The 27,452-nt window shown below is 40.0% G+C and overlaps 1 protein-coding gene across 8 annotated transcripts in view; it reads left to right on the top strand.

Moving 5' to 3' along the window:
* CCSER2 (coiled-coil serine rich protein 2) overlaps positions 1–16,881 on the top strand; it is a 61,746-nt gene extending 44,865 nt beyond the window's left edge. For 2 of the 8 annotated variants that reach the window (XM_032115504.1, XM_032115502.1), the window contains exons 11-13: positions 3,317–3,401; positions 7,872–7,911; positions 11,647–11,768. In XM_032115504.1, the coding sequence (XP_031971395.1) occupies positions 3,317–3,401; positions 7,872–7,911; positions 11,647–11,710 (189 nt within the window). In that variant the 3' untranslated portion in view covers positions 11,711–11,768. Of the gene's footprint in view, positions 1–3,316; positions 3,402–7,871; positions 7,912–11,646 lie in introns of all 8 variants that reach the window. The other 6 variants (XM_032115505.1, XM_032115503.1, XM_032115501.1 and 3 more) reach the window with 3 other exon arrangements.
* Positions 16,882–27,452: the final 10,571 nt, after the last annotated feature.

Raw genomic sequence — 27,452 nt, 5'->3', positions numbered from 1 at the left:
TATTCTAAGGTTGAGGTCTGCTCATAACTAACAATGGAAAAGTCTGGCCTTAGGCTTCATAGCAGCATTTAAAAGAAGAAACAACCAACAGATTTTCCCAGTGCAGTTAGTCAGAACTTCATAAAGCATTTAGTACAACATAAAGCAATAGTACAATTCATCAGGATCTTTGAAGAACATTTGTCTTTCTGGTTTGTAGGCTGCTTTATCTCAGCTGCTCTTATTTTTCCACTCCTGAATCTTATGTTGATTTAAAATTCTGATTCCCTTCTCTTTGGGGATGCCTTTGCTGTTTCACAAATCCAGTATCTGAAAATAAGAGGAATGGGATTTAAGAGTAGTGGCTAGATGCACATAATAGCTGTGGGGAGGGACTGTTCCAACTGCTGTCTAATTTTAAAGTCTAAGTGGAAAAAGTTGCTTCAGAACCCAGAAGAATCTCATCAAATGTTTTTTGTTTGGGTTTGGTTTTTTTAATAGAAGTTGAGGTAAGTCATGTTCTCGTCTTTCAATTCTAGCATTCCTTGCTTGAGACTTTTACAGACATTGTAATAAGTAAGTGGTGATTCAGGTTTTTCTTGTTTCTTACTTTTAGTAGGAGACTGCCACTTTATCTGTGTATTTTGAGTACATACCATCATCTGAGGAGATGTGTTTATTGGTGTGTTTCTTTTTTCCTCCTCTTTGGATTTCTTGGGAACCTCAGTACACATTTCACTAATAGGAGATGAATATGAGTTGTTGATTAAAGGAGAAAGCTTAGTAAATTTGCTGGAATTTTGTACAATAAATACTATTAAAAGAAAATTAATCTTTTCATAAGCCAGGCATATTTGCAGATACTTAAATCATAATGTGCTATATCAATGGGATTGGTACATCCTTTATAATTTGTATAATCAGTGTAAGTCATAACACTCATCTTAATAAATTCCCAGTGCTGTATCTCCTGATCCTTACTTTTTCAATTGATGTTGATTTTAATTACCTTATTGATGTACAATTAAACAATTCTTGTTTGTTTTTTTTTTTTTATTATTAATTTATTTATTTATTACAAAAAAACCCCCTGACATTTATTTGACGCTTACTTATATGGAGCAATGTCAACTGCAGCATTTGGGAGAAGGGGGTTAAAATATGCCTGGAGACCAGTTCACTTCAGCAGGCAAAAGATTCAAGGAAATTATTGCACTTTCTTCATTTGCTTCTCCAGTCAGAGCAACGAGAAACTAGTATGAAGAATTATTGAGAAGACTGTACTTAGTGCTGTGCTTTGAAGTGCTAATATGGATGCTTAAAAATTTCTGGAACGTGTCAAGACATGCAAATATTTCATTGCCTTTACAATAGTGTCTTTACTGTTAGCTAGCTCAGATGGCTTGTGCTTGTCTTAATCTCTCTTTTCAGAGAGTAAAAGGGAGAGGATATTAAATTTTCACCTCCCTTCTTAATGTGTTAAAAATTTCAAAGAAGTCTGGAAAAAGCCCATTGCCAACTCAGCTAAGTCTGCAAAATCAGACTTGTGCCTGGTAATAATGTGCTTTTTACTACGTGCAGATTCAGATATGTTTAGAGAAGGGAGAGAGTTTTTCTTGGTGTTTTGCTACCTGGATTCAATTTTGGATGAAATATGAGGAAACCTGGAAAATGTAGTGTTCTTTTGTACCATGCTATGAAAATCCAAAGCTTTTGATAATTTTCTCATCAGTCATTGGTTGATGGATTAATCGTGTTCCCAGGAATATTTATGTATTTAATACCTATTCAGTTGATGCAGCATGTTATATTATTTTGTCCCATTGCTTGACTGAAGCTAGTACTGTTCCAGTTCTTCCATTCAACAGTCTAAAAATTGTGATCTTAATGACTACTGATGAAGGACTGTAAGAACACATTAGGTAATCAATATCTCCATCTAGAGATAATCAGACTGAAGAACTTGTTTCATTTTTTCCCTTAAAACAATTATTGCAGCAAAATCTATCTCAGCTGCTGAAGAACAGTAAAGCAGCCTTGTCAGGCTTTTTTTCTTTATTTCCTGTTCTAGATTAAGAGTGTTCTGACTAGCAAATTCAAAGACTTGGTTAAATCCTTGTGTTAAGTTTCATTTTAGCAGTACTGAAACCTGGAATAGTGGTGGATAAAATCTAATTAGATTAGGATGACTGGAAGATCAGGGAAGTGTTTAAAACTCTCCTAAGACAAACACAGAATATTTATTTCTAGAAATAATGTGATGTTTAACATTGTTTTACAAGAAGCATGGAAATCAAATACTTTCTTATTTGTCCAGCCCTGGCAGTATGATCTGCAGTAGAGAATCTGGAGAGGAGGGTCAAGCTGGGTTCCTGTTTTCTGTCAGGCAGGTGTTGTTCAGATACCTTCAGCCTACTGGCTGACAGAGTAGCCACAATTAGTTGCTGTTGGTCAGGAGGAGTGGGGCAGTCATTATTGTAGTATCAGTGTTCCTAGACTTAGAAAAGCAGTTTTCAGCTGCTTAAATGGCAAAAGGATTGTAAATACTTAAGCCTCTCCTGCTGAAATAGGAAGTCAAGATTGTGTTTTTTAAGAGGGAAGTTGCAGCTTGGATTTGCAAAGGTAAGGGTGTGGGGAAAAGGATAAGCAGTAAGAAAATTACTTTTTCTTGTTTTGAGAACACAGCAACCACAATGTGTCACACTTGTGGTGATCTGAGAGCTCTGACAGGCAAACCCTGCACAGCATGGATCTGCACAGTTCCCTGATCCTTTCATGGAAGACTCAAGCTCCAAGAGCAAAGTGCAAGGAAAACAGTTTTGTGTTGTCTCTCCTCTACCACGATAAATAATACTGTTGAAATTGGAGTAAAGTGGCCTCTAAAGCACCAGGACTTGCTGGAAGATTTGTTTCTATGCATTAGAAATTTTTTGTTGTAAGCTAAAGTTGACTGGTTTTTCAGTAGATTAGAACTAAGCAAGCTACTACTTGGTGAGGCATTTCTAAAATACATTTGAAAGCTGTATAAATACAATTTTATCATGTATTTTTATCATGAAAAGCTCAGCGTCTATACTTTTCCCCAAAGGCTATCTTGGACAGAAATGTGTGCTTATATATTGAATAAAAATGGAGGTATTTTGTAAGATTTCTGACTAGTTTAGGACATCTGGGATTTGGTAGTGTGTAACATTTGCTTTTACAAAATAGGACAACTGGGAAATATAATGATACCTTTCTGGGGGAAAAAGAAAAAGAATGGTGTGGCTTTTTGGTGTCTTGTTTTTCCCTGTTCTCTTTTTTTATTATACTTCTCCCCCTCTCTCTTTCTGCACAGGGTGGGTATTCTGCTCCCTCCTTCTCTCCCTGGCAGGGCTCATTCCAGGGCATCCCTCGGAGTGTTCCACCGCACCGCAGACAGAGTGAGTCTGTACCTCTCACTCATCTCCCTCACCGTGTTCCAGTAGAAGCTTCCCCTTTGCACGCACTGTTCATCTCGTAGTCTCCTCCTTTCTCAGGCAGATCTCTCTCCAGGCATACACGATAGTCTGTGGCTAACCAAACGCTTCCTTCAGCCAGCGTACGAGCAGCTACGACTTATAGCTTTATAACAGTCATTAAATGCCAATAGACCTCAGCAGTTCTTCAGGCAAACCCGAGTAGGCCCTTGTTTCCAGTCTTGTCTTAACATCAGTCTTGCTTGCTGCATTTCCCTGTTCTCCGTGGCTGTGATGCACTCTCCCGTCCATGTGTGTGTTCTGTTTGCTCATGCGTCCGCACGCGCGTCTGTGGGCGTATTTACGTGAACGCATCGTACAGAAAAGTGTTGGTGGGAAAGTGTCACTTGCGTTGTCTCTCACAAAAAGTTTTAACTTTTTAGAATGGCTTCCCTCAAACTAATTTTCCAACCCCCTTGGTATTTGTTGTAAAAAGGCTTCTCTTACATTGAAGTGGCTGTTGCACAACTTGCATGTTTATTAACGTTCCTTATGTGCTAGCTACAATGTGGGCTGATGTAAGATGCATTTGTTCACTTGGCTTCGATCTGCAAAACAAAAGACAATTGCTGATTTTAAAAGTGTATGCTTACGTAGACATAGAGAAATGGTAAGTCTTATTTCGTGCTTTGGTATTGCATTATGAACAGATAAGTGTTTGAAGAAATATAACTACTTCGTAACACTAAAGTTATATTTTTTAAATGTACTGTAATTTGCAAATTACAGTGTTTGTCTAGCAAAACTCAAGAGTGTATTTGGACAAGAAATAAAGGAAAAAGTAAAATTATGGAAACAAAGTAAGATTTCCAGGGCCAATGGAGATCTGAAGAGTAAGCTGCACCTTGGAAAACAAGCTTACGTGTATTGCACACTGCGATGATCCTTACTTGCATCATCACAAGAAAAAATCTTACATTTTGTGATTTGTGTTTCAAATACTCTCTTGACGTTTCTGTGACAATGTTCATGTAAACAACTCATCGGGAATGCACAGCCTGTTTCATGGGCTTTTCTCTGTGCAATAAGGGATGTGCTTCATTTTTCTGTGGTGTTTGATGTGGGACTCTGTGTGTGTAATGAACTTAGAACCCCAGAATCTGATGATTGTGCCTTCTGTTGCTGAGTGGAGGGCCCAGCAGTAGCACAGCCTGGGTAATTCACTGTCCTATTGAAGAGACTGACTTCAAGGAGATCGGTTTTAGACCTGAGGATCATATAAATGTTATGGTTTTGGGGCTTGGTGACTGGAGAGTCAGAATGGGAGGATGGTGTCCCAGCTGCCATGTGTGAGCCTCTGGTGTCACATCGTTCACAGTGGCTGCTTAGCTGAAGAAGAATACTTTCCTAATCTTGCTAGTTTTCTGAGCCTCCACCTCATTCCTCCAGTAACAACAGTGGCCTCTTACTTGGGATTCCACAGTAAACTTTTATTGCTAAAGCAGGTTGGATTTTTTAGTATGCATTTTGCATATTGCATTCTATGAAGTACTAGTAAAGGAAGTAAAGTAGATGAAAATGGGCCCTTGACTAGTTAACCTAAACTATAACTAATGTATTGTTTAGGAAAATAAGTTTCCACTAGTGGAGTGTTCCACTAGCTTTTAAGTCCTAGGTTTACTCTAAAGAGCCATACTGGGAATAAAAATCTAGTATAAATTAGGAGGTTCCTTAGACATTTTTAATGAAATCCTCTTCACTGTGTGAAGAGTTCTGTAAAGTAGAACATTACTGGAATGGTCACTAGTAGTATTCTTTCCCACTTGGTTCAGTGGTTTCAGTGTGCAGGTTTTTGAGCTGGTATGAAATGCCACATTAGGGGGTTTTGAGACATGTGGTGAGCTGGGCATCACCCTGAGTGTAGGACAGCCTGACACACTAATGTCAGTGTTCTTTTGCAATAATACAGACAGAGAAGATGATGGAAACATGAAGTGGTCTCAGGTTTTGTCTGGTTGTGTTTTCTGTATAGACTTGGAAGTCAAGCACTTCTTTCCTAACTTCTGGATCCTGAAGCTAAAATATAATCTCTGCTTGTGAATTCTGCAGGTTTCTTCACTGTGCTATTGATAGCTGATGGATACATAGATCACTTACAGGCACTGTAGATTATGAGGGTATAAATCTGTAAACTGTTCATATTACAGTGTATAAACAACTAAAAATAATTTCCCTCCTGCTGTACAGAACAGGAAATATATCCCTGCTAGGTAATATTACACTAGTGTAGGTTTATGGTTCTTCTCTCTATGCACCAGTCACCATGTCAGCAAGCATATCACTGCACTGCAGCACACTTCAACGTTGGATGTATGTTTTTCACTTTTAATGACAATTAATTTTTAATACTTTCACATTTATCAATTTCATGTTTCTTCACCAGCCTTGGAAACAATTCAGTACTTTGCATCTCATAAACACTTTGATAAAAGTACATTGATTTTGTCATTTTGGGAATAAAAATCTTATAATTTTGTTCTGTTATTCCCACGTGTCTTGAACTAAACTCCTGTGTAATGGTCATTTATTTTTCATTTGGTTTTAGGATATATTTTGATGACATCTCAAACTTTGTTCAATACAATTAAAACCCTTTCCATTTGTGTTCTGGAGCTTTAATGAGGCAGCTCTAGAAACAAACATTTAGAATACACATTGGTAAGGAAGCAATCATGAGCTTGTATTGTAATACAAGAATATTACACCACCTTCTCTAGGCCCCTTACCCCAAGTGCTTCTCCACACAGAAGTGCTGATCAAAACTGCTTTGTTATTCAAGCATTGCAGTTGTTACATCTCCACTTACTGTGCACGTCCTGGAAAAAGTATTTAGACTTTTTGTATGTAAGCATTATAGTCAGAGATAATCTAAGCAATTCTAGCAGGTGACACACAGCTTATTATCACCAGGAAGAAAGCTACTCTATGCAGTGACTATAAATCAGATGCAGGCTATGCTTTTTCATGCATTTTCTTTTAAATAAAGGCACGTTGCTCAGCACTGAAATGTTTCCAAAGCTTTATTGACCAATACAGCTTCTTTGGAGGGTGTACAAAGTGTTTGTGTTAGAAGAACCAAGTTGCTCCAGAGCATTAGCTGGCAAGTTCTGTGACAAATTATTAAAAATGTCCTGGAATCATTACTTTACTGTCTTTTTAATGTAATTACTTTTGCTCCACGAATGTTCAGCTTTATGAAGAAAAGTCTTTTAAGAAAAATTCTTTCCTCCCAATTTGGGTAGTTGCAGATTCAACTACAAGAGAAATGTCTCTTGTACCTAACTAAATTTATGTTTGCAAACAAAACTTAATTCTGTATATCGTCATATTTATCTGCTTGCTGCACATATATCTATATTTGTAGATGAAATACCTGCCTTGATTTAGGTATCTATTACTTTAAGTAATTTTTATTTGAGAAAATAAAATTTTCTAAGTTGCAGTTTCTGTACAGACTATGGAGAAAAAAAAGTAACTCTGTGCCACATTACCAATTATTTTACTAGTCTCATGGTGGTGGTGAATGGTAGTTTAAAAAAAATTAGGGTTGTTTTTTGTCATTATTTGAAGTCATACTCCCTACTGCAGAATCCTATATTTCAGTGTTGAAATATGGATATAATACAGCTAGATCAAAGGGAAAGAAAAAAAAAATGAAGTTCAAAAAGAAGGTATTAGCAAATGCTACAGATTTAAGGTGTGAAATGTTGATGTTTTCCAGAGGTGGAAAATGAGAGCTGTCTGGTGTAGCCTTTCAGCAGGGCTGTGTCTGCACAGGCCTTGGTTTGAAATGATGGCTTATCCTGTGCCAAGGCAAGGAGAGGAGGGATGGCACAACTGATGAGGAAATGAAAGAATTATGAAGCAGGGTTTCTGACCCTTCCCTTCCACTCCTTTCCAAAAGGAACCTGTGGTAGTTTTCTCTTCCAACTCATGAGTTGCTAGGAAGATGAGTTATTAAAAATACAGGCAACATGATCCAAGGATAGAATGCTGTGCCTTTTATGACCTTGTTGTTCGTGGTTAGATATTGAATGTATATAAGCATGGATGCAAAGATTTTTGATTTATACTGTTGTAATAATACACAGAAATTCTAGTTGCAGTATTTGGAGTGTAAGAGATTAACTGTGTTAAAAACCTTAAAGTTGTAAGAGCAAAGGTATTCAATGCAGGTCTTGCCATAAATATTTTTGTACTGCATTACTTAAACACTGTTGCTACCTCTGGTTCTTGAAGATAGATTAAAAACCAATGGGGGATGTGGTAATTGCAATTGAAATGGGGAAAAGTTGCAGTTCTGTCATGGCAATTGCTCATTGTTTTGTCTTGGTCCTCTGACATCATTGTCCTTGTCTTTTTCTTGTCTCTGCTTTCCATTATGCCATTGGCAAGGAGTTGAGAAGTTAGTCCATTACTTCTGTGATAAAGCGTGGTACAGTACAACTTCAGATTTATTCCCGTCTCCCCCTCACGCATTTTCACTGTTGGGTTTTTTCTTTGCCCTATGCATGATGCATGTCTGTGGGAGATGTGCATGCAGTTCTCAGATTTTCCATTGCATCGCTTCCCTCCTTCCTCAACATACTGCAGGGAGAAAATGCCTTTATTTCATTCTATGGAGGTATTATATAGGGAATCCAGATGGGGATCGAGATAACCAAAGCAAAACTGAAGGGGATTTTCAACTAAAGATTTTGAATGAGTATCACTGTCATGACCACATTTTTAACTTCTTTAACAGTTAACTTGTTTAACAGTACAACATGATGTTTCAGTTTTCCAACACAAAGCTAGTACAATCTCAGTAGTTTCATAACTGTGCAGTAGTAGTAATCCTTGTCGTGGATGTCATCTTTCTCTGGATGATGTAACAGCCAGTGTTACTTGAGAGAAATAATACAAAAATCTCTTAAGCAATGAGGTAGGGAGTGAATTGAGTAATTTTGATTAGCACATCAATACTTGGAAGGCTTTGAAGCTCTTGCCAGTACAGAAAAATCTGTTTCTTTGTGCAGAAAGGAGCATGTGCACAGAGCACTTTGTCTAATGTACTCCAGTTTGAGGAGAACTAATTGTCTCCAGTTACATTGCACTTGAATTGTTTGAGTCCAACTTCGTGTTTTAGGAGCATCCCAAAGGAGTGCAGGTGTTTGTCTACCACGTTTCTATATGGGACATAAATAGAAGTCTGGGTAGCATGGCAGTTTGTACCAAGTCATGGTCTGTCCCAGCCCAGAAATATTTCCAGAAGTGCTCTCAAAACAATGTAGATGAAACCCTTTTTTCATCAAGGACTTGTGCGAAATAAAATAGTATGCCTGGAAAGCAGAAGGCTTCTTTATTTCTCCTCCTTCAAGTGATGGAATTCACAAGTACTTCAGTCCTTCAGCTGGCTCATTGTTTTTACCTGTAATATGGTCAGAATTTCCAAGACTTTCTTTGTAAAAGGAAAACTTGTATTTAAGGCAAAGATATGAGATGTGGTGACAATAATTCAGTTGTCAGTGTTAGGTACCTTGTGAACTGTTACTTGCATATTTTGCAAGTGGCATTTTGCTGCTTTCAGTGTCATCTTGAATGTTCATGCATGTAGCAATTTGATGAGATTAAAATCTGTAGTTGTGATAATTGGACAGACCTTGACTAGAAATCCACAATTAGAAAGCAGTACAGTACTTAAAACAACTGGGCAAAGCTGATACCAGAGCTTTAGTGTCCTCATAATTCTGAGCACGTAGCTATTTTGTACTTCAGAATTGCTAACTTTCTGAGTAATAAGCTGCTTAGACTTTTTAAGGTTATGAAGGATAATGAGGAAAACATGTATCTGGCTATCTTTATATGTAAAATGCAAAATTACCCAGAGGGAAAAGCTCAAATACTACCTAGTCTTTGTCAGAAGAATTCAAAATAGCATTATTGAAACCTTGATGGCTTTGTTGTATTTCAGATGTGTTCATGTTTAACTCCATTTTCCACACAAGTTTAGTTTATTTTGTGACTTACCAGTTTTTTAATTTTGTTGTTTAGTAGACCTAGAATTATTTGATATTAAGTTAGAATTTTTATTGATCAGATTAGATATTTATCTGTGTTTTCAAAGACTGACATTTAAAAACCCTTCCTAGCTGAGGGGGAAATATTTTCTGACAACTATTTTTCCACATTTGACACTATATTGTATGCTATAAATGTTTTAATTTTTTTTCCTTCAAGTAGGATTAGAAAATATGATTTATTTGTTGTAGTATTTGCATGGGAATCGGGTACATACTGCTTTGGTTTTTGCATTCATTATTAGCAGTTTCGGTTTTGCAGGTGAAATCTCAAGTCAGTAAATCGTTTTGGCTAACATCTGCCTGTCAGCTCCTAGACTGGAAGGGTAATAACTTCTGTAACCCATATATAAACACTGGAAAATGGAAAAAAATATCTGGAGGACTAATTTTATTTAAGCTGTAACCCTCTCAGTGTACTGAATTATTCCTTGTGTTTAGCATTTCTTTCCTGTAGGGTTGTATGGTTAAGAAGGATTCACAAAGTTAAACTAGTTTTGGGTCACATAAGGAATAATAGTTTGGTACTCATTTGACACCATTTTGGAGGCTTCTTTGTCTTATTTAAAAATCTTTTCCCTCTTTCCAAAAGAGTCATATTCAGACTGTTCAGGATATTTGCCTTCCATGTCTATCACTGATAGGTGATGTCACAGATCCAGATTTTCCCTTTCCTTACATGTAGAACTGTTATATTCTAAAGGGAAAAGCTGCTCATAAATAAAAAAAATAGAACAAGAAACCTTGATTATCCTCTCATTAACCATTAAATTTTTTCTTGATGAGGAATTTTGAGGATTCAGTTTTCAGTAGTAATCCTGCCAGGGAAAAGATGAAAAGCCTAAAGAATCCTGAGATGGGCTATGGCCCTAAAAGTTTAACAGGAATCTGGCATGCACAGCTATCATTGCATTCTTCCCTCTGATTCAAAGAAGAGCTAAAAAGACCAGACAAATAACAGGTTTTCTCTTTACAACTTGTGAATAATTCAGGAGAGTGACTAAAATGACACTTTTAGTCAAACCTCCCAAACACAAACATTGCTTCATTTTTATTTGCTCTATTTCACTAGTAAACAGAATAAGCCTGTTTACTGTGTACATGCAATCTGTCAACTGGTGAGAATCCAGGTAGTTGAGTGATGACTAATTTGTAGTAATTCAGTTCCCCTCCTTTGTAAAGAAAATGAGAAAAATCATCCACGCCTGCTAAAACTGTAGTTTAAATTGTATTAGGTTTTGGAGTTTGCCACGAATTGCAGAATTTTTAATAATGCTTCCAAGATCCGTATCCAAGTTGCAGGTCTAGGATGTACTGTGAAGCTAGTACACCATTAATCTTTCAAGTCTCTTTACAGGACAGAGCAAAGAGAATAGAAATTACCCAGAAGAGGTACTGGCAATTCTCTTGTCCGATGCGTGTCTGATTAGATTGTATGTTCTGAAAAAATGTAAAATCTTCTACAGTTACCTTTATCCTGTGGTTATCAGTGTAGTAGTGTGTGATCTCTAGTTTCACATGTACTCTGCTTCTTTATCAGCCCATTTAAAATCAGTTCAAGATTACCTAAGCTTTGTCTGTAGCCTGATTACCACATACTTCCATCAGATTTTCTGGCCTCAGTAAGGCAGGGAAAAACCTCTAAATGCACGTGGTCCATCAGACTCCTTTCCTGCCTGTGCAGTAAAAAGGTTGGGATAGTTGAGGTCAGTATGCAGTGAGTAGGAACTGTAGGCTGGACACAGCTGTTGCGTTGGGTTAAGCACTTCATTAGAACTGATCTGCACCGACGTTAATTCTTGTGCTGTCCTGCAGATTTGGGTGAAACCATCAACCATGCCTTCTTCATGTTTCTTTTTTAAGCCAATCGGTTTCTTTTTGGTCTGTATGTTATTGTTTATTTCAGTGCTGGTATATTTTTTTTCCGCTTCAGTTACAAGTTCCATTTGTGCGCATCCCATGACCCATCCTGTTTGGCCACAGTCAAAGTTTTGATTTAAAGACCCAGATATACAGCCCTTATCAAGCATCCAGTCAGCGCACGTTGGATTCAGAGCGTATCTGGTGTCTTCTCTGCCTAATATATTCTTGTATTATTTTCTCTTCAACAGCCTCAAGTACTACAGCCTTCCAGCAGCCTTCCCAATTCCACAGACCTCGCCCAGGGAAAACTAATAAAAACTCCACATACCGAGGCCCACAGTGAATATCCTAAACCAGATCTGCATGACAATAGAAATGATCAGAATCCAAATGCTGCAAATGTCTCTCTCCCAAATAGCCTGGATGACGGAAACTCTTTAACGAGCGTACAGTTAAACACAAAAGATGAAAATGCATCCTATCTGGACAATTTGAAAAACAAAAACACTGAAGACCCTGGAGAGGTGGCTGATAATAAGAAAGGTACATTACCACCTCGTTCCCACTTTCAGACCTCTGCACGAGCTGATGCTCCAGAGGTGCAGACTGGATTATCTGTGAAAGGTCAACCCTCATTCACAAACCAGGCTTCTCAGCCAAAGACTTCGAGAATCGCGAAACCCCCAACTGCTTTAGTGCCTCCTACCATGGCCGTTCTCGTACGATCTGCAGATCATTCCGCTGCTTCCAAGGAACGTGAGCTTCTACCACTGAGTAGTTCAACTCAGACACAGCCAACATCTGGGCAGGATAACCTAAAGGGTAAACAGAGTCAGAAAGTGTCTAAACTTCGTCCACCAACTACGTCCTTTGTTAAATCCAAGCAAGTGAGCAGTCAGAAATCCACACCAGTACCTCCAGAGCCTCAGAACACCTCCCTGAAGTCTAACATCCCAAGGCCACCAGCCCAGAGAAAGGAAAACGTGCAAACACACCCCGCTGGTTTGCATTCCGGGGACAGCACGGCCTTCGGTCGGCATTCCCGTCTCCCGAAAACAAAGACACACTGAGGACGTACCCACATCTCACTGCACAATGCCATGCCATAAACCACTTCCTGTGTTGTGACTGCCTTGGAGCCTGCTGTACCTGCAGCCTGCAAATCCCAAGTCACTGTTCGAAATTGCATCTGTTTTAGGGCTTGCATTCTCCATCCTGCCGTGTTCTGAGGCTGATGTTACGAGCTGTGCAGTTTCTCTTGAGAGTGCTTTATTTTATCGTTGGTCTGTAATAAAGATGGTATTGCAATCTTAGTCATTAAGCAAATACTGAAGTCCTGTGGTGACCACAAATGCCAGAATACTGCACTATTTCAGGATGGCAGAAATTATTTCTTACCTCTGTTTGAGTTATTAGACAATGAAATTGCTGTTCTGTTTAACTTCTTGGTTCTGAGTACTCCTTAGGTCAGAGTGGTAGAAAATTAGACTGACTAGCAGATGTTTTATTGGCCATAATTCTGACTCTGTATTCCAGAGGCCTATGCAAAAATCCTTGTATTTATCATTCTCTCAAGACTGACATATTTAATGTTATTTAATCTGAGGGGTTGGGTGGGTTGTGTTGTTTTGTTTTGCTGTAATCTGAAGTTGCTCTGTTCTTTATTTATCCCGTTTTCACTGTTCACAGCCATTAGGCAGATTTCACAGGGTGAAATGAATCTTCTCGCTTAAATATCATCGTTTGTTAAACGATTGTGGTATGTTTTTATTGTGTTGAATAGACACATTACTGTGTAGGTTCTTGAAATGCAGTGCTAAGGATGTTTGTCCAAACCTTCCAATGCAGGCTCTTGGGAACTGGTAAGTAGGGAACCTCTGGGAATAAGGGGTCCAGAACACCTATGTTGAGGTTGCACAACATGCATTTTAATTAATATTTTAAACTTTTATTGTTCTGCTTGTATTTATTGATTTCTGTTTAATATTGAAAGGCTCTGAAGTACCTGACTTGAAATTTTGCACAAACTTTGCCATATGTGTAAGAATTTGAAACTATTTTACAGAATAAAACTTATATTAAAAATGCAACTATTTTTTAAAAAAGGAAAAAATTAACCCACTTACTTGCCTTGAGCAATCCTACTATGTCCTAATCCAGAGCTGGTACTCTTTAAGAGTTTTTCAGAGATGTGTTATTTTGGTTTTGGGGTTTTTTTTGTAAATTTTTTTTTTTTTTTTTTTTTTTTTTAATTTCTGAAGAAGTGCATGATAAGTGGTAAGGAGCTTTTTGGGGAAATAAAGCAGAAAAAAAAAAATCAACTTACTTGTGCTCTCTAGGAGAAGTTTTTTTTTCTGAAAGTAGTCTTGGTGCACTCTGGGACCATGACACAAATGATGTGAGTTACATGTGTGCATATCCAGAAAGCAGAAGCTTTTCAGAAGTTTGATGTTATGTCCCATCTCCAATTCTTCCCTTCTTTCCCATGACTCTCTTGGATGTTACTGGTTGGGGATTTTTTTCCTCCTGTTCTTGAGTCGGTTTTAAAATCAGCAGCAGAAGGTCGCTGCAACAACTTGGCTCAAAATCTGTTCCTGAAGAGCACATAATGTCAGTAAAATGCAACACAGTGTTAGTTTGTTCTAGGCTCTGGCTGTAGGACATGGACATATTACAGTATTTTCTTTGAGAGAATTAAAGTGAGTGGGTGTAGACATTTCATAAATGAATTCAATATTCAGCTTCTATAATATAAGCCCTTTGTCTGGGGCTATCCTGATGGACGCCTCAGTTGGGTGAAGGAAAAGAGTTGTCTCACCTGAGTTTTCAGTACATAGTTGATGTTCTAGAATCATTTTGCATTTCTCACACTGTAATTTTATTTAACTGACGATGAAGTGGAAAAATGAAAAGCTTGGGGGTGAAAAATGGGTAGGGGGAGATTCTTTTTCAGAACTACTTATATCAGTCCGAAATAAGGGAGCTGCAGGACTTTCTGTGAACTGAGGCGATGACAATGAAAGCAAGACATAACAAGACAAATAATGTTAATTGTTATAGTTGGTATAGGATCAGAAACCATAACTTGAGATTGCAGTAACAATTATGCTCCGGGAATAATTTATTTCCTTGAAAACCATTGGATCAGATGGCATTTAGTGTACGTATTTGCTTTAAATAAGAAAATAAAAGTGACTTTTTATATTCCCCAAAACTAGCTCCTGGCAGCTAACTGTTTCTCAGGAGTTTAAAGACTGCTGAGGGAATGATCAGATTCCTGGTTCATTTTCCGGTCCATATAGATTTCTATGGAAGGTGTGTTTTTTAAGTTTACTTTCGTTGAAGAGAAGCTGATTTTATTCTTAGTTGTATATGATTTTGTGTAAAAATACGATTTTCACCTAATGTTATTGACAGAGATCCATCATCTTCTGCTTCTTATACTGGAGGTATCGACAGCCTGATCTAGTGATGTTTCAATTTTTATGTTTACATTTAAAAGTATAGATATCTGTCTGCACCTTTATTGAAAATTAAGGAGATTATCAAAGCAAATTAAGCAAAGAAAATCGAGATGATCAAGGTTTTCATTAAAAAGACAGTTCCTAATTTTTCTTTCCAGAAGAAAAAAGTTATATTTATATGGGCATGTATATATGTGTTAAAGAAACATAAGTAGATTATAGTCCTTTTTTATAGCATTTCCCCATTTTGTTCTGACAGATTAGTGAGACACTGAGCTGGAGCCAGCAGGATTTGATCATGGATGAGACAGATGCTAGCCTGGCTTGTGTTTGTGTTCAGCTGCTAACCCGCATCCCTCTAAGACACCTGCATGTTTGGGCTCTTCAGACTTTTCCAGGGAAGGCTCTGTTGCACGTATAGTAAGTCCAGAGTACGGGCAAAGGCTGTCAGGAGATGGGCAGCTGGGAGAGAAGTGGTGAAGTGAGGTTTGAAGCTTCACCTCGGTGAAAGATGGGGTTTGGGGAGTGATGGATGAGAGGGCACTGAGAGTGCTTGTCAAATGGGATTAAGTAAGTATTTTCAGGTAACATATCTACCTTATGAAAGGTGCAGATATATCATCAGTACTGGTGCAGATTATCCAAAATGCATACATTTAAGTATTTGATATCTTCAGGGGTTTTTTTTTAGGTTTATAAAACTGATTTATTGCCATTTTTTTTGGTTTTGATTTCTCATTCTTTTGTGCAATATTCACAAAAGTATTAAACTACTGTTCAGTATGTGTGTACAGAGGCAATTACGCATTTTAACAAGTGAATAAACACAAAAGAAGAGAACAGAATTGCACTTTAAATGAGCTTTATTGCTTGGAGTTGTGCCTAAAATAATCTAGATGCCTCCTGCTGTGTGTGGCTTTTGTTCGAAACAAATTTCCCCGGTAGTGTTGCTGTTTCCAAGGTATTTTCACATCACTTTCACAGAATCAATATGCACTGTAGCATGTTTAAAAGTATTCATATAGTGTACTGAGTTTTTGTTGTGCAATGACTTTAATTTAACCGTGGAATTCTAACACTGATGATGCAGCCAGATCATTATTGCCTTCCCCTTCCCTGAAGCTAGAACTTCCTACTGCCAATCAAAGCTAATGGCAAGATTTCCCTAGGACTAGCATAGCTCTTAAAGAATAATGGTCCCAGAATATGGTTTTGAGAAAAAAGTGCAATATTATCTCTCAGACTTTCTTGAAATAATTACGAAGGCCCTGAAAATCCGAAACAACACAATTTTAAAACAGTTCCAAAAAAAAAAGGGTTCCTCAGCTTTCCATCTTGTAGCAGTGATAGTAGACAAAACAACTAGACTGCATCATAGGTCAGTCCAGTTCATTTCATCCTTGATCAAAATGCTGACTTGTCGTAACAATGCCTGAAAACTGAATACCATTTGCGTGACTTCCTTTGTTTGCATGTCACAGCCATATGCACATTCTAAAGTGTCATACTGGGGTAGGTTGCATGTTGGGGGGGAAGTATTTCTGGTTTTGCACAGCACATAATCCTCCTAATATGGACATTTCCTTGCTGTACAAATGGAAATCAGTTCTTGAATTGGGCTTCCGTAACTGTTCCTTATCTTGTTACAGGGGCTTTTTTCTGAGCAGAGTGGATTTAATGTGACCCTGGTGGTAGAGCTCAGTATAGTCATCTTACAACTGTGCTGTCAAGGAAATTCAGTCACTGTTGTGGTAAAGCTGCTCACTGCCTACTTAATTGTAAAAGCACCACCATAAACCCAATATAATTCCTGTGTAACAAAATCTTCAATTCAGTACTAGCTAAAACAAGAGGTACCCTTGCTATCTGCTTTGTTGTTTTTGGTTTTTTAACACAGGCCAGAGTAAATACTGTATATTGGAATTTGCTTGTAAAGTTGATTAAAAAACCTGTATGTAAAAATTCTTTCCTCAATGTTGCTCTAGTGAATAAAAATAAAAGTCATAATTCTAATAAGTATCCCTTTCTCTTGACTATTCATTTGTATGTTTTTTCAAGCCATTGTGCAAAATGTAGATAGAACTGTAGACAGAAAATTTGGGGGGACAGGGAGATTAGGCTTATGCTTACAGTGGATTTTTTTCTTGGAACTATCTTTCTCCAACAGAAATGGCAGGCTTTTAGCATGAGACTGTTATTAAAGGAAAAAAGAAAAGGAGGAGGGAAAAAGACTTAGAAAAGCTAAACATTTTAATGTATTGATTGCAGATGAACATGGACTGACACTGCTAATTCTTAAAGGTGTGTTATGGCACCTGTAGTGCAGTTGAGAAGAGTATTTATTAGTTCTCTTACGCAATTAACTAGTTAAAATCATCATTTTAAGATACTTAGAGAAGGTTATTTCCCCACAGAAGTCCAAATGAATACAACATGTGCAAATATGTAAGTCCTAATTGTATGTCAGTATTTTGCCCATAGTTTGAATGGTTTGCTGTTCTTGAGATGAAAGGAAATCTGCTCCATTAATTAATCTGACCTACTTCAGTAGATGGAAGTTCAAGTTTGAAACTATGATCAAAAAGGGAGGAGAATCCTGGTTTGAAGTAAGAGCATTTTAAATATACTGCAGGCAGGCACTTGTAATCTTTAACCTCTAATGTTTTATTTTGAGCTTCAAGATGGCCTTTGGAAATTTTCATGGGTTCTGAGGGTGGAAAGAACTGCACAGGGTTTCCAAGCTCAAACACATGTTTTAGGTACCTCCTTAACCGAGGCCCAAGAAGGAAGGAAGGTAGTGGGAATGAATCCTCCTGCCTTGTAGTTCTCCTGGGTAATTGTGCTCTTCATTACTTGGTGGACCAGATTATGTTACCGTGGTGTCTAATCCTTACCAATGTGATCATCAGATGTTAAACAGCTGATGCACTGTGCAGCTGATGACTATGGAAATAGTGTCCCTAAAAGCTGTGATTGACAGCTTCCCTGTCTTCCTCATCCAGAGGCAAAGGCTTCTTGGCCGTGGTGAGCAATCCTCTGCTCTCCAAACTCAGAGCAGTGGTCTCCTGAGCCTGGAGCAGGGCTGCTTTATTGCTGTTGGGCAGAATGTTACACGTGGGGAGAAAGTGAGACAGACAGGGTAAGACATTTCAGTCATTTCCCTTCCTTTGCAACCCAGAATCAACACCCCTGGCACCTTTCCTTTGACAGAAATGTCTGGAGGTTTTAAGAGCACAACTGAATACAGCTGAAGCACAAAAGTTAATATTGAAGTATTTGTAACATCAGCTGGATTTGTGCAGTTGCTGCTTGGCCTGGGTTATGGATATTAGCTGCTGTTTCGAACAGGAATTGGCTTGTAGCAGAAGGCACTAAACATAAATGCTCCAGCTCTAAAAATCAGTTACTCAGATATTTAGTGCTAATCAGTCAATCTGAAAACTAAAAAGGTGGGTTTCTGTTAGGATTTCCAGGAGTTTTCTCTGAAGCCACAGGCAGTAAGAGCCCTTGGGTCTTGTACAATACGTGGGCTGCCCTGCATGCTTGCTCCAAGTCCTCATGGAAAATACAGTATGAGTTCTTAGTAAGATGCTGAAGGCAGAAGTAATTGACCAGAAGCTCTGTTTTAAGAAGGATTCTGAATTCGATCATTCCAAAGGAGAGCACAATCTGAAAACTTCTGAGCTGTTTGAAGTGCTGCCCTCCCCCACAGCCTCTGAGAATCGCTTCAGTTGTTGAAAGCATTTCATGACACAGGTTGGCTTTTAAAGCCTGTTACAGTGCAAGCCCCTGAAATAGTCCAAGGTGAGAGGCATTTAAAACCAGTTGTAGACATGGGAAATTCCAACAGTTACTTCATTTGGGTTTGGTTTGGTTTGGTTTTTTTTCCGAAAATTCCATAGAAATGCACCAATTTGGGAGAAGCATTTAGATTTCAGTGGAGCTTCAGATTCTGACATGTTGTTGTCAGCACCTCTCCGATCAAAACACTTATTTAGATTTTATTCTGAAGAGACCTGATAACATTGTTATCTTGGGTGCTACAGTTAGAGGCACCCTTGAAAAGCAGCCCTCATTTCCGCATGAGCATCAGAGTGCCTTTTGTGTACACAGTGGTCAGTCTAGGGGTGGTAAATATATTAATTTAGCTGTATCAGAAGCATGTGCATATTAAACCTATGAGCATTTAAGGATTTGGATCATTTGGTGTGATAGATTTCAGTGCTTAGTAATACGAAAGTCGAGCTATTCCCACAATTCCATTTTAATTGCTACTCAGTTTGACAAACTGTGCTAATTATCCCATGCTACCTTTAATCTCTCTGCCTTAGTTTCCTCATAAATAAAATAAGAATAGCACCAGTGTTAGCAAAGTCAAGGCTTGCAAGATTCTATGCTGACAGCATGAAAAAATTCCCTGAGGAAATGAATCCTCCCTTGTTTTCTTGAACACTATATTAATCTTCCTGCATTTGCCTGCTCAGGAGTCTTAAATTTTTTTTTTTAAATTCCTTGCATGCAAGTTTTGTGGACCTCGTTGAGACTCTTTTATTAGATCCAGTGAATTTCCATCTTGTAAGGGTTCTGTGGCAGTTATTTACAGGAATTCATGACATGTAAATGAGAGGGAATGGTTTCTCTGTGTGAGTTAAATATGGCACAGTGAACGAGTTCTCTGAAGCTCTGTAAGGAAATCCTCATGGAAATCTCTATCCCAAACAGTGCACTGGCAGTCTCATGGGGTGGTAGGAACCTGTGGCCCCACCTTCCAGGAGGATCCCTAAGGTGTTCATCATGTTTATACCAACAGCTGTGTGTGGGATCCTTCCTTTTTAATTCCACTCACCTTTGGCTGAGTGATTGTGTGTCACTGAGACTGCTACAGGCAACCCTGAGCTCAGCCCTGGTTTATAACTCTCTGCTAGGTAGTTTCTGGGGTTGTTGCTGTGTTTTCCTGTCCCCCAGTGGCGAGGCAGCAGCCCGCAGTGACAGGGGACAGCCCGTCATGTGAGACGCTGGATCAGGCAGGAGTAGGGAAGCAAGAGACAGCAGAAGGTTGTCAGGCTGAGCTGATCTGCCAGGATCTGAGCTTATGTTTCTAGAAAGTCTGATGTTCAAACCATATGCTGATAAGCTGTTGCAGATTTGGTATTCTCATGCAGAGAAGCCTAATGATGCACAAGCTCTCTGCTAATCATGCTCCTGTGCGTTTTATCCCGGCATTTGATTCCCGACTTCAAAGGAATTAGTTAAGGTCTGTGTGTGAGCATTATATCAACAGCTGTTAAAAGCTCTGTGTGTGGCATTTCTGGGACATGCAGGGCACTGAAAAAATACTGTATGTTTGGAGTTTGTATTTAGGCATGAAAAATGTGTATTTCCTTTAAAATGTGCTTCTAATTACACTTTTTTGAGCTGCTTTGAGAGTGTTCATTTTCTCAAGGGATTACCTTCACAAGTTATTTTTCTGTCATGTAATATAGTCTGATATCATAAAAATTTATTTGTTGTAAAGGAAAAAAAGGGTCATGGAAGTTATTTCACAGAGCTGCATTACACTCCTTATATTGCTGACACAAAAGAACACTGCATCATCATTTGTTCCATATGTTTTCTTGTGTCCCATCCTGGAATGTGCTAGTGCGGGAACAAACTAGCAAATTTGAGGAGGGGTGGGTGTTGGAAATACACGGATGGCTTCATGATAAATGTTATAGAAGGGCCTTTCAGCAGCTACTGTGAGTAGGAGCGTGGGTCTCTGTGTTGTGCTAAGCGCTCTAAGCTCAGTACCAATTGCCCAGGCCTTAGCAAACATGTTTTAGGCAGCGTCTGAAGGGTAAAACCCAAAATCTGATCGTAAACATTTTCTTGGTAAAGCACTTGGAGTCCTACTGACAGGAAAAGACAATAATTAGGATTATTACTTTAATTGTAAATTCATAGCAGGCAGGTGGGTAAGAGCGAGCAAGACGAAACACTTTGTGTGGGAAAAATCCCGTGGGGAAATACTTGGGTCTATTCCCTTTCTCTGTAGGTCAGCTCAAAGCGAATCGGTGTTTTCGGGAGGTTCGTGCGCAGGCTCCTGTGACAGCAGAGGGCAGTGCAATGCAAGCAGCCGGCCCTGCCAGCTCCTGTCCCCGTGTGTCACACACCTTCCCAGGCATAGGTGGGGCTCTGGCGCTGCGACGAGCACGGAGCAGGCGTCTCCTCGCCCTGTCCTCCTTGCTCTGATGGGCCAGCCCCAAACTAAGCACTGCTGATTCACTGTTTGCAGCGAGCAGGAGCAACGATGCTCAGTGGAAAGAAGCAATCAACTGTTAGGAGGTGGAGGAGGTAAAACAGAGTTTGGAAGCCCCAGCTGAAGAATCTGTGTAATTTGAACTGGAATAAATTAGTTGTTTTCCCTGCTTGGTCTCTGTGACAGGCTTGTCTTGTTTCAGCCGGCTGTATTTATCATTCAGCTCACTGACGGCTCAGGTGGGAAATCCGCAAGGGAGATGTGAGATAAAGACTAAACGCTCAAATGTGTTGGCAACTCTAAGTCCTTGTAGAAATCTTTGACTGCTCTTTCAGTGCACAAACCCTGCCGAGCAAATCCTGCTGGGAAGAAGTGATCATTTCACTACACCAACACAATTTGTTGTGCTGGTGGTCACTGTTGGAAAATTACTCAAGGAGAACCTCTGTGTATTTACTTTCCTGTTTAATCGTGTGTAAACTTTCCTGTACATAAGCAGAAATCAGTCTCACTATTGGGTCCTGTTTTCATTGCATTTTAAATGAGCCTGATTTCTTGAGCATACTTCTGTTGTATCTTTAAACAGAAATAATTACTTGCTCATAAGTTTCCTTTAATTTTGTATCCAGAAGGTAACACTTCCTCCTCAGACCTTCAGCAACAGAAGTCATCACTTGTGCTTGGGCTCAAAACTTTATTTGGATTTTATTCCTGTGAAACATGAGGCCTGTTGTGATCAGATTTAATTTGAAGATAAGATTTCTACAAGTAGAGCAAGTACTAATCAAGGTTAGAAAAACTTACAAATTCTACATTACTGCCCTGAATTAAGATACATGTAAGCAAGCAATTTTTCAGGGAATTCAATTGCTAATATATTAGACCTGGGGCTTTACATTGGGAGTCTCTTGTTTGTTTGACTTGTAGCTCTGTGAAACCTTGGACTCAACCTTTTTTATTTTTCTAGCAGTTCCAGTACTCAAGGAAAAGATTCTTAATAACCCCTACAATGCAACTGTTTAAAAATGTCCTTCTGACCCTTCAGGTAAACTGAGTCCACATTAGCCTGTCCCCATGTTCACATATAATTTTTCCCTTATACTGTTTATTCAGAAAATCTTTCCTGGTCTCTCTTCTCAGATGGAATCCTTATTTTAACCAATAGCAAGCATATCACTCTTAAATGACAATTTATTTTAATTTTAGCAGTAAGCAGCCAGGCCTTTATACCTTGACTGTTAGCTCTGTGGAAATACAACATGGTACTCAGCAAACATGCTGCTGCTGGATCTGTGTCATCTCTCAGGACAGTTGTGTTTTGTACCATTCTGTAGAATAATTCATTTTTTCAGACTGAATCCAGCAGAGGGAGTTGTTTGGGTTTTGGTTAGATTTTTTTAAAGTAGTGATGGCTTTTTCTCCTATGTTCCACAGACGCTATAGTATGAGTTACTGTTGGTACCTACCAGCAGCCTCAAGAGCAGGAAGCTGGTGCTGCCTTATGTCAGTGTAGAAGGCTGACTTTTCCTGTCAGTCATAGATTACATTTGGTTTTTGTACTTTGTAATTTGGTTATTGGTAGCTACTTCTTTGTCCCTCTCTTCCGCACTGAGCCGTGAGCATTACTGAGTTTATCTTTTCATTGCCTAACTACAGAGGACACAAACCTTTCAACAGCAGAGTGCAGACTGACAGGGAATTAACCTCTTACTTGTGGAACCAGGAAATGTCCCGAGTCTGCTCCTCAGAGATGTGTCCTTGCTGTCCAAAGCCCTATTGTCAGCCTCTGTGCTATCAAAGATGTGGGAATAATTAATTCTCAGCTTCGGGGTTTGGGTGGTTTTGTGGAAAAATGAAGCACACACTGTCTGAATTCATTTTAACTCAGCTATTTATGAGTCTCTTTGAAGCTGCAGCTTCAGTATGGATTCCACCTCTGTTTTCTTCCTTTAATTTGCTCCATTAAAACATGCCTGACCTCTCAGCATACCTTTGGCACTTGCTGTGTTCTGGCTGGCTGCAGCTGAGCCTGCTGCCATAGCAGGGCATCTGAGTGAGATCTGGTGGAAATGCACAGCCCTGACTCCCAGAGCAGCTGGCCCAGCTGCTGACAGATCTGTACAGGGCTGTGCCTTCTCTATTGCTTTTGTTTTGGAAGCTAATGGCCCTGGCTCAAACAAGACCATTTCCCAGGATGGACCATTTATTCTGACATGGTCTTCATGGTTGGTTTTTTGGGGTTCCTTGGGTTCTTTTATTGTTTTGTTTGGGTTTTTACCTGCACAACACTAAGGTGCCTTCCTGCCATGATGGAAGGTACATGGAAATCTCTGGACACTTGCCCGTGTTGGATGTCCCTCAGACTTTGTTACTTGCCTGTTCAGCAGTTGTTACGTTCAGGTTGGGTGCACACTGGTGCCTTGGCTCTCTGGTGATCACAGTGACCACCTGTCATGACTGACCCGATGAATCTCGTGATGCTCAACGTGGCCAGCAGTACCAGTGCCAGGGATTAAGGAAACTCACTCCCTCAGCCCAGGGTCTCTCTTAATTTTGTGCTTCTCTGGCATGTTTTGTGGTCTGGGGCTGATGCTTTGCAGAGGCTGTGGCTTGGTGAAGGCAGCCCTGAGATTTCTGTGATCCCTGTTAGACCAGGAGGGAACTGCACACTGCAGCCAGGTCAAGGCAGCACTGCTCTGGTGCAAAGATCCACATCTCGGGAGGTTTCTGGAAGGGGAATTGCCATTGTTAGGCATCATACCAGTGGGTGACAGCCCCCAACTCCCTCCTCGTTGGCCATTTCACATGTGTGACACAGGGCACTCCCAGGGGCAGGAGCCAGGGGTCTCTCTGGGTGCTTGGGAGAGTGGGGAGAGCTCCCTGCACTGCACTGCAGAAAAGGCTGTGAATAACCAGCTGCTGGGGCAGTTTCTGGAAGAGGTGCTGTAGCCCTTTGGTCTTGAGGTGCAGAGGCTTTTAGCTAAAACATTGCAGCTGGAGCACCTGGTGTTGGACCAGATTCAAGGAAAGGATTAGTGATGTGTGTTATGGTACGTGGGTGTAATTCATGAGGGGTTTGAAAGGTACAGAGGGTTTCTTGGCACTTTGAAAGGCCTGTTACCTTTTCCCCCTAAATAAGGGGATTGAAGAAAATAGTTGCTCAGTTTTAAAAAAGGAAATGGTTTACCTTTTCTTGTCTTGGTGCCTCAGATACTCCATGGAAGCCAGTTCAGTCTCTATTTACCTTGCACAGCATCGGTCATTCAGGTGACATTTCCATTTGTTTCACTTCCAGCTGAACAGCACCTTATGGGCTCTCGAGGAGCTCAATGACATGAGTGCCCTGACTACAAGATGCTCCTTTTCCCTCTTTGGGTGCCAGAACTTTGAGCCAAGCAGATTGCTGAATGTCAGACTTGGTGGTAGATTTGGAGATTAGCTGGTGTATTCCTGAGGATGAAGCTGGGGACAAAATTCTGACCTGGCATCACCACTTGTGCTTTAGTGGATTTAATTCTGCAAGCAAGTGATCTGCTCTATGCAAATAGCTGATGCTGGGTGTCCTGCACCAAAGTGGAATGATTCCTGCCTAACATGAGCATTCAGTGGGCTTTCTGTCTTTATTTGTGAGTAAATGCTTTTGCATCATGCTAATGAGTCATGAATGGCCTCAGTTTTTTCCTCCTTTCCAGAAGGTTCTGCCACAGGAAAAAAAATGCATTTTATTTCTCAGGTACAATGAGCTTGCTCACTGCTCTTTGATAGCTTATTAATGAGTTATGGCTGTGAAAATTAGGGATGCAGCCACTTCCGGGCAGGTTCATGAGCTGTGGTGCTTTGCTAAAGCCCAAAAAGATGTTATTTTTGGCAGTGCTAGAGACATTTTGAAAGAACATCAAAGATACAAAGATGCATCTTTTGTAAACACCGTCTCTTACTAATCTCTGTGCTTCTGCTTCTGGCTGGATAAAAGTTGCCTGCTGAGATTCCTGCTTCAGCTGGTGCCCCTTTGGGGTCTGATGAGTGTGAGGCTTCTGAGCTGGTGCTCATTATTATTAATTAAGGAGCAACTCTGTTCTTGGCAACCTGAGGCATGGTTTCATGAATCAAATGCAAACTGTGCTGAGCTGATCAATAAGAGTCTGTTGCTTTCTAAAACTGGAACCACTGGTTTATACTGCAGTGATTTTGGGTTACTTTATTTGTAAGTTAATTGCTATATGATCAGCCATAAAAGGTGGTCCAGGAAGATCCACTTTCTCTTGACAATCACTGCCCTATAATTGTCCTTCACTTTCCATTTGACTGATTTGGAGGCAGATGTGTAATTTTTAATTGGTTTTTAATTCTCCTCGGCTCTGGGAGGTGGTGACTGAACAGATCTCCAATTTATTTATTGATTTGAGTTCACAGCTCTAAATTATTCTTTTATCAGCCTTTATTGCTGGTTCTTCTCCTAGCTCATGCAGGAAGCTAACACTTTTTTTTTTCTTTTTTCAAGAAAGAATTAATAGAAAACAGTTAAGTAAAACAGCAACTGAGAGTTTTGAGCTGGTGCTCAGCTAAGTTCTCATCTGTCTTTTCCAGAAGCCAAACTCAGGACTGAGCACAGCTTGTATGAAGGAGCCAAGGGTGAGTCACTTCTGGAGCCAAGAATTGAAGGATCAGATCATAAATTCAGGCTGACTAAGTGTTTGCTGGAGTTCCTTTACCAGAAGGTCTTAATATCCTTCCTGATAGACTGTGGTGGCTTCTGTACACACTGTTTACCACGCTGCAGTTTGAGACCCATAAAGCTGCTATCTGAGGCTCACTTTGAACCCTTGCAGAGCAGGGTTTTCTCAACACAACTGCAGCTGGACTGGAGGCACTGTCCAGAGGGGCTGAGCAGTGCTGGGTCCCTGTTTCAATCCATCCTATCCCCTGCCTTTTGCTGGGAGGTTGTTACTGCTGGCTGGTGTTGCAGAGTGCAGGCTGTGCACGTGCATGCTCTAAAGGTGAAAATACAATTGTTTGCGTTGTTTCTGTTTTCTGCATGCCTTGCTGTGTTTGATGTGGACTTAGATGGTCCCTCTCCTCCACTATTTAACACTTTTAGGCTGTTTTGAGTCAGGGCAGCAGCTGGACCCACCAGGGATATTCATTCTTCTTCAGGGCTCTGGGCATGATCTCCTGTAGTGAAAGGGCTGGGGCCTGGGATGTGTGGGTTCCTGTCTGCCCCCTCCCAGGTGTAACTGCTTCCAGGCTGCTGAGCTCCCATCAGGATGTCTGGTCTTGCCCAACTCCACTTTAGACACCAACCATGGGCGTGTTTCAGGAGGGGAACAGCAGACTCCTGGAACATTTGAACTTCCTACCCTACCTTTTGGGGAGTTAGAAGAAGAGAAATCTGAGAACTGGGGGAGAGAGCATCAATATGGACATTGCCCATCAGGAAAGTTGCAAGGATTTTCCTTGCCATCAGCAGCACTCCAGCTGTGGGGTGACCAGCTGTGCCAACCCCCTGCTTGAGCAGGAAGAGGAACAGGCAGAAAGACCTCTCTGCTTCCACCAGCAGCTGCTTTCCCGGGTTGAGTGCCACAGGATGACACTGCTGTGTCATTGAACAGCATTTTCTGAGAGCTCCTGCTGCAATGGCCAAGCTGGGTCACTCTTGGTGGGAGCCTGGTAATTAAATCTTGTTGTTTCCACCCCTCGCATGCATGTAGTAATTAAAAAAGCTTGTAATTAATGGGGACTGGGGAGGGAAATCAACTGGAACCTGTCAATTTGAGCTCTGCTCTGATGGTGAAGATTTACTCAGCCAAGTAGCTGGTTTTCTTTTACAGCTTTCTTGGGTCACAGCTGTACCTGGCCCTGTGAATAGCCAGTGAGGCTTGTCATACTCTCCCTGTCTGACCAGGGGAAAAAACCGGAACTCATTAAGGATTTTAACTATCCCAGACATTTCATTTTACCTGTAAGTATCTGAGACAGCAACTCTGATGGTATAAGAACATATATGTATGAATGTTGTGGGAGGGAATCCTTGTTTTAAATACATGTATATTTCCTTTAGCAATAAGAAAAGCTACTAAAATAATAATTAAAATAAACTGCATTTGTATTCAAAAAGGGGTACATATATGTGACTCTGAATGGAGCCAAGAATCTTTAGAAATCACTGTAAAAAACCACCCAAAAGAATTTTTCTGCTGTAAAATAACCATGAAACTTATGCCTAATTTTGCATATTTTGGTGGTTTTCTTCCCTTTTTGCAACAGAGACAAACAAATTCCCTGTATTTGTAGGAGCCATAGCTTGCAGGTTCCAACGGCTCCTGTGCTGGGAATCATTCCTGGCCTTCCCAGC

This window comes from Corvus moneduloides, chromosome 8, assembly GCF_009650955.1.
Source record: "Corvus moneduloides isolate bCorMon1 chromosome 8, bCorMon1.pri, whole genome shotgun sequence".
Classification (NCBI taxonomy): Eukaryota; Metazoa; Chordata; class Aves; order Passeriformes; family Corvidae; genus Corvus; species Corvus moneduloides.
The sequence above is the reverse complement of the archived record's forward strand: the minus strand, read 5'-3'. Positions and strand labels throughout refer to the sequence as shown.